This window comes from Phyllosticta capitalensis (assembly GCF_038381095.1).
Source record: "Phyllosticta capitalensis strain CBS 128856 chromosome Unknown BKA78scaffold_5, whole genome shotgun sequence".
Lineage (NCBI taxonomy): Eukaryota > Fungi > Ascomycota > Dothideomycetes > Botryosphaeriales > Phyllostictaceae > Phyllosticta > Phyllosticta capitalensis.
Window position 1 is genome coordinate 2,846,124 of NW_027117443.1, and position 7,259 is coordinate 2,853,382.

The window sequence follows — 7,259 nt, forward strand, 5'->3', positions numbered from 1 at the left end:
ACTTTGCATTGGGGATTGAGACCGTCATTTATACCACACCGCCGACGCGACTGTTGTCTACCTCGAGGGCTCTACGTGATGGCGTCGCAGCGTCGCGCGAGGCGGGGTTTGTCGGAGATAGGCTTGCATTCCCGCATATTCCAAAGAAGCGTTGCTGGATCAAGCATAAACCTCCAACGGTTCCCACTGCCGTCGTATCCGCGGTGCCATGCTCGCTGGTTGTCTTCCTGATTCAGCAAAGGACAAGGCGGGGTTAGGAGTTAGCGCTTGTTGATGCCGTTGCGCAATTGTTGCAAGCGTCCTTTGCCGTATTTTCCCCATCTCTTCATGCTCGGTTGGATTGAATGAAGATGGCCTTTTTCTCGACAACTTTTTTGTAGGGTTTGGATTAGGTTGGCGCTGCTGCAGGGTTCAAACGGGTGGCTGGTCGGGTCGGTCTGGGGTCACGAGAAGTAGTTTGGAGGGAGTGAACAAAAGCCTGCATCAATGCCGAAGCTTCTAACCCGAGATCTTTCCAAATTGAACTGTTATCGGGCAAGTGTCGAAAGAATGGCGGGCAGTGTTGAAGTCGACGACATAATCTTCCGCTCCGACGACGTGAGATGCAGACACGTGATGATAAGAGGTCCGTGCGTTATCTCGATGACTTCCTTACCGCAAGTCGACCGCCGACGTCAATCATCAAACACCATCGACTATGGCCTGGAACTGGTGACTCGTGGATGTGCCGAACTCGCCAACCTCCCAGGAATCGTTTTGTCTGATTGCGGCGCTCCCACCATGAGCTGCTGCGCACGCTACAGACTCTCCCTTCTTGCACGCGACGTGAAATTGCGCCAACACCAATGATTCTTTCTCGCCTCTCAAAATGTCCAAGTCAGCGAGCCTGGCCTCTCCCAAGGTGCAAAAAGTCTGCACACTGTGGACACACGAAACGCAGTTCTCTCGAGAAGACGTCGTGATCAACCTTGACCGCTTTCCCGAGCTATCCATCACCCCCGGGACTCTCGTCAAGATAGTGGCATTGAGCCAAAACACCGCCGTCCGCGATTTCCAGGAAGTACCACGTTCGTCTTCGCAGGATGGAGGCCGCCGGATCAAGCTTGAGACCACGCGCCACGCGTCTTCCACTGGTTTCGGGTCGCAAAAGAATCGCCACGGAACCTTCATGGTGACTCTGGACGAAAATGGCCACCGGGTGCAAGGCGGCAGAGACGTCGACGCGCAAAAGACGTACGTCTTCATTGCCAAGCCCATGAGCCAGGACCTCAAGGCGAAATACCCAAATCTGCAGGTTTCAATTTCAGATCACATTGCTCGCAACTTTGGATTCCGCAACCGCATGCAGGTCGTCCTGTCAACAGCGGAAGATGATTTGTACTCGGCGTCGCACATCGAAATCAGCTTCCGTGATGAGTACCTCTCTCGCGCAGACATGTGGCGCTTTGCCATTTCCGAACTCGGCGGCAAGACTGTGTACAAGGGCCAAAAGTTGCTCTTCATGGGCACCATCAAAGGAACCGTGAAGAATGTGTTTGTCAACGGCAAGACCACCCACTCGGCCTACTTTTCGACAACGACAAAGCCAATCTTTCGCAGCGAATCTGCCAGGTTCGTGCTCTTCATCCAAATGTCCAAAGAGATGTGGAATTTCGACACCGAGGGATCCGGAGAAATCATGTTCAACAAGGTCATCAACGGCTTTCTTCCTGACCTGTTCAAGCGTTGGAAAAGACTCGACGTCAAGCATCTGGTTTCCATCGTTCTCTTCACGCGCATGCAGTACGATCGAGGCTTCCTTCCGGACAACAGCGAATCGAATGGCCTTCCGTTCGACCCAGAAGCCAGAGACGGCAGGGCGACTCGCGACTTTTATCGAGTCGTTGTGAGCGAAATGGCGAGTGGTGACTGGGTCTCCATTCTGTACCAGCTCAAGAAGGAGTTTCGTGCCTTTTTGAGGGATGTTTCCATCATGCCGTATTTCGAGTCGACAAGGGCGCCGGGCGACATGAACGATACGGAAGAAGACGTGCATCCAGAGACAATTATTGCCGGGACCCCTCGCACTGCAGACAAAGGAAACGTCTTGGAGGCCATCAACCTTGCCGTCAAGCAGTACCAAAAGGACCACATTGATCGCGACCTCGTCAGAACTGGCATCTCGGTCATTGTCATCACTCCAGGAACAGGCCTCTTCGAGGTCGATTACAACATGCTCAAGCTCACGACAGACATTTTGATGGGCAGTGGGATCGGCATTGACTTGGTCTGCCTGCAGCCCATGCCTCTACACTCTGTGCCTCTTTTCAAATACAGAAACCCTCGCCTCGCCCGCAATCCCAGTGTGAGACCGCGCAAGCACGCCCCGGTTGGCTCGAGAGAAGAAGTCGGCGCCGAGGAAGATGCAACTCCGCGACAAAACTTTCCAAACTTTGGATCGCATCGAGCCAGCCGACAATCGCTCAATCCCGGGTCGTTTTCCGCCTCTCCTGGAAAGTATCAAGCCTATCTTGCGCAGTCGACGCCCGATCCCGAGCCAGGGCAATGGAGCTATGCCATGCCTCATTGGCTCGACATTTCGTTTTGGACCGGGACTTCGGAAGAAATCAACGCATCGCCAAGTGCTGAAAAGCGAGGAAGTCTCAAGGCAAGACTGCAAAAGCGGTCCAAGGGGTTTTCATTGCGCTGCCGCATGTATGAGCTTCAAATGGTCGGTGTCATGGAAAACGAGCTGAGCAACATCTCGGTCCCGTACTTGCAAGAGAACTCGCTGTATCCTTGGTCGTTGCTTGCGCCGATGGATGAAAATGCAGATCAACAAAAGCAGAATTCGCAAACTCCAGTTTCCTCATCGCCCGCCGACACTCGCATGGGGATCTATCGCTCGAAGCCACTGGACTTGGACGCTCAAAATGCCATGCAGCGTGCCTGGATGGATGTCTACGACGACCACATCTTTCGGCCTCTGCTTCACAGAAAGCAGGCCGAGGAAGAAGCTCGAAAAGCCAGGCAACAAAAGGAATTGGAGGCCAGGCAAGTTTTGCGCAGCAATCGCTTTCGCAGTGTCACGAGTGAATCGCTGTTGTCGGCATCTTTCACGAGCCAGGGCTCCTACGTGGAATCAGCTCGTCCTCCTCGCTCGCCCGGCTTTTTGCGAGGCCGGGATAGATTGGATACAAATGACACGAGAGGTTCCCGCCATATGACACGCCACAGACCCAGCATCAGTTCACGCACTTTGGAAGAATCGCCCCGCACCTCCCTCGAAGAGCTGGAGCCGCCCCAAGAGATCAGTACTTCGCCTCCGCCCAAGCCCGTCCTCAGCAAAAACATGACAGTACACCCGCTGCTCCCAGTATCATCGGCCAAGGGGAGCAAGAAATCGGACTCTACCGAGGCGACAGACGAACCTGCAACAAAGACAGAATCATCAAGACCACCTACTCCCGAGCGGGGAAGGACCAAGGAGATTCTTGGTGTCAGGAGCGGGGCTGAATCGAGCAGTTCAAGCTCAAATCCGCGCATTTCCAGATGGTTCCCACGAAACATGAGCTTCTCGGCCTTTGGATTTGGCCCCTCGAAAGCGGCACCGAGCACTGGAGTCAACACCAACAAGAATGTCACTGGCTCAATCAGCAAGGTCACTCCGACCTCTTCACTTGCCCGCAAGCCGTCGCAGTTTAGCGTTTTGTCGGCTGCACTTGGTAACAGCGCGCACGAAAACAAATTGGCGTCGGAGCCGATTGAAATTCAAAACGCCAGCAAAAAGTCCTCTACAAGTGGCTCCGCTGAGTCCAGTTTCCGCATCGGATCAGGCACACCGAAAGGCCGTTTCACCGACAAAGCGCTTTCGTCGTCGCAGAGCCAGGCCGACTTGAAAGACCCCGGATCACTTTTCCTCTTGGCCGGCTCCAAAGGCTTGCTTGATCAAGTAGGACCAAAGATCAATCTTTCTTCTAGCGGTGGGAGAGACGAGATACCCCGGACTCTGTCCCCGACCAACGCGTTGGCGCCGTGGATGGTGCTTGTAAACCCATGCAACCCAAAGAAGAACAACCTCAACGTTGCAAGCCAGTTCCGAAGATGGCACCACGTCTTCCCTCAGCCCCTCAAGGCTGACTCCATGAAGTGGAAGTCTTTGTGCTCACCAGCAGCCGTTCCATTGACAAACGACTTTTTCCCTACTGCAGAGCAATTGGCCACAGAGTACAACGAGAGCCCCTACCGTCTCATCCAAAATGACGACGATGAGCCAAACGCGCCTCCGAGGAGCCGGGAAAATCTGCTGAGGGAGCTCATTGGTTTCCGTCTTTGCCATGGCTTCCAGATCATCATTGGTTCCGCCGTCGCCGAGTTCGCTGGCAAGACTGAACAGGAGATTTCAAACATCTTTGCAAAAGACTACATGCTTGAGGCGGGGTCCTCGGTGTTCATGTCGATTGGCGGGACCGTCCACCAGCTAATGTGCATCAGCTCCGGGGAGGTGGAAGTCAAGAGGTTCATGCGGAAGCCAAGCGCGGCGGTCTCTGCAGAAGGCGGCAGTCCCCCGTTTATCTACAAGCCACTCATTCGCACCGCATTGGATGAGACGTACAACATTCAGGAGATTCCGCTCAAGCCACCCGGCGACGAGTACAACTGGAACTTTATCGACAGCTATCTGGCTGGTTATGGCCAAGAATTTTCAGAGGCGCTGCATTTCTGGCGCGCGCGGTTTGTTCTTTTGCCCGTCGATGTGCCAATCAAACCTCGGGCCCAAGGCCAGCTTTCCACCGTCACAGAGGACTCGGACGAGGAGATTCGCCTGGAGGGAATCAGGAAACTCACTCAAATATGGCAAAAGCTGCGCTATGTGTCGCCAGAAGAGCGACAGGTTGGCCAGGCCGACAACACACGCAAAGATCCGAATCCTCTGGCCATCAATTTTCAAACTCGAGATCCGTCAGCAGTCGTGTCTGGAGGGCTTGACGGCATTCTGCTAGATGAAGGCAACATTGACACATTCTCCAGCAACCTCTTTGCAGGCACGGAATCGTACACCAGTTCCAACTACGACCTTGCGAAGCTGGCCGCCGAGTTGCAAAGCGACAAGGGCATTCCGATGGCTGACCGGCGATGGCACTTTAAGCTGCACCTTTCTTGCTTTGTCGGATTCGATCTGACAACGTGGTTGTTGCAAAACTTTCGCGACATTGAAACTCGAGAAGATGCCGTCGTACTTGGCAATCAGCTCATGGCAAAGGGACTCTTCCGCCACGTCACAGGCAAACACCCATTCCGAGACGGCAACTTCTTTTACCACTTGACTTCAGAATACCGGGCGCCACGATACGAGAAGGAAGGGCAAAAGGGGTGGCTGGGTTTGTCAATGGGAGGTGGACGTAGGACAGAAAAGTCTCAGCCATCTGTGCCATCGACTCCCAGCACTGACGCACCGCGGCCGATATCAATCGCCTCGAGCTTCGCCGGCAAAGGGAGTCGACCACCGACAGCGACATCGTCAAACTCCAACTCAAATTCGGCGTCGGAACGGGAAAGCCAAGCAAGTAGCACGAATGCGTCTGCTGCAGGCTCCGCGTCTGGAGAAGGCGATGGCGACAAGACTCCGACGCGGCTGGGTTCACCTCGAAAGAGCGTCTGTCTTTCCAACACGATGCGGATCGACGTCGACATTCGCAAACGATCGTATCGCCCAGAGATCGTGACTTTGCACTACGACCGACTCCACAATCCGGACAATTGCTACCACATCAGAGTCGACTGGATGAATGCTACATCCAAGCTCATTGACGACGCCATCACCACATGGGGCACGGCCGTCGAGAAGTACGGCCTTCGCCTTGTGGAGGTTCCCATCGCCGAGGCGACCAGCGTTGCAGAGTCGCATCCTTTTCGCAAACCGTACGTGGTCAAGCTGGCGGTGCCACCACCAAAGAATCCGCCTCAACCACAGTATTTCGACGCTACCTCATTCGGCCCACATTCCCACAAGTCCAACTCGTTGGCCAACGACAAACACGTCTATCACAAGGGTATCCTTCGGAAATACGGATTCGTCCTCGACTTTGAAGCCGCTTCGTGTTTTCCTACCGATGTCGACGTCACGTACAGCTGGGGTAGACCGTCATACCGGTATACCCAGTTTGTGCACAAGAGTGGCGTTCTCATTGCGCAAATCACAGATGAAGGAACCTTTCTCTTGCTGGCCAACCGCCTCTGCAATTCTCGTGGAGCCTTTGGCGTTGGCCTTTCTAGAGATACCCCCAAACATCCTCTTCAGGATGCCGTTCCCCCTCCTCCACCTCCAATCTTTGGCCTGAAGGACCAAGTCACCAACTTCCGCTCTCCGTTTGCGTCTCCCGCGATGCGCCCAGTGTCAGATGCAGGCCTCCCCCCGCTCCCGCCACTACCTCTATTGCCCAACACGCCAGGAATATCGGGACCAGGCCCTGGACCAAGCATGCTGCACAGACGCGAGACGCTTCGCACGGCGGAGGCGATCAAGGACGAAATGGAGCTCCTGACGTCCAACGAAGAAGCTCTCCGTCGCTTCTACACCGAATTCGCCGCCGAAATGTCCAAGCAGCAGCAAGGCGCCGGCAAGCACAGCCCACGAATGAGTCCACGCATGGGCAGCATCTACGCCGCAGGCAGCGGCCGCGACCGATTCAGCCCGCGCCCGAGCCCCAGCTTCATGGCGAGGGAACGCGACAGCCAAAGCCCGTGGGTCGGCTCCGTGCTGCCGCCGCCCATCAGCGAAGAGAGGATCCCCAGCCTGCGGCTCCCCCCTGGCGTTGCGGCCAAGGCCGAACGCGCTGGCGTGGCCGCAGAAAGAGACTTTAGGGACCGCGACCGCCCCAAGGACGGCAGCCCGGCCTCTGCAGCATCCGTCACGTCTGGTGGCTTCGCAACAGCCCCCGTGACGCCCGCCGCCGCCGTGCCGTCCGCCGTCACCGCCGGTCCCGTCGGCAGCTACATGGGCTCGGCCGGCCTGATACACCAGTCCTCGCCCAGCTCGACCGCAACCAGCAGCCCATTTGCCGGCTCCGGACCGGGTCCAACTGTCGCCGCCGGTCCCCTCAGCGCCGGCCACAGCCCGCTCGTCGGCAGCGTCAACACGAGTGCCAGTGCCAGTGCCAGCATGGCCAGGGTCGGTAGCGGGACCAGTCTGAGTGCGAGCATCAGTGGGAGCATTGGCAGAGGCATCGCGGGAATCACTGCATCGTCGCATTCGCGCACCCCGACGAGGAGCTCGGATG

The 7,259-nt window shown here is 56.0% G+C and overlaps 1 protein-coding gene across 1 annotated transcript; it reads left to right on the top strand.

Annotated features, from left to right (window-relative positions):
* Positions 1 to 868: 868 nt before the first annotated feature.
* BKA78DRAFT_370928 (uncharacterized protein) lies at positions 869 to 6,789 on the top strand (the record flags this gene model as incomplete). The annotated part of the gene is made up of 4 exons (XM_066892693.1): positions 869 to 1,060; positions 1,103 to 3,672; positions 3,970 to 5,477; positions 5,571 to 6,789. Coding segments are annotated over 4 exons (5,489 nt in total), but the record flags the coding sequence as incomplete, so codon positions are not given.
* Between the last annotated feature and the right edge of the window lie 470 nt (positions 6,790 to 7,259).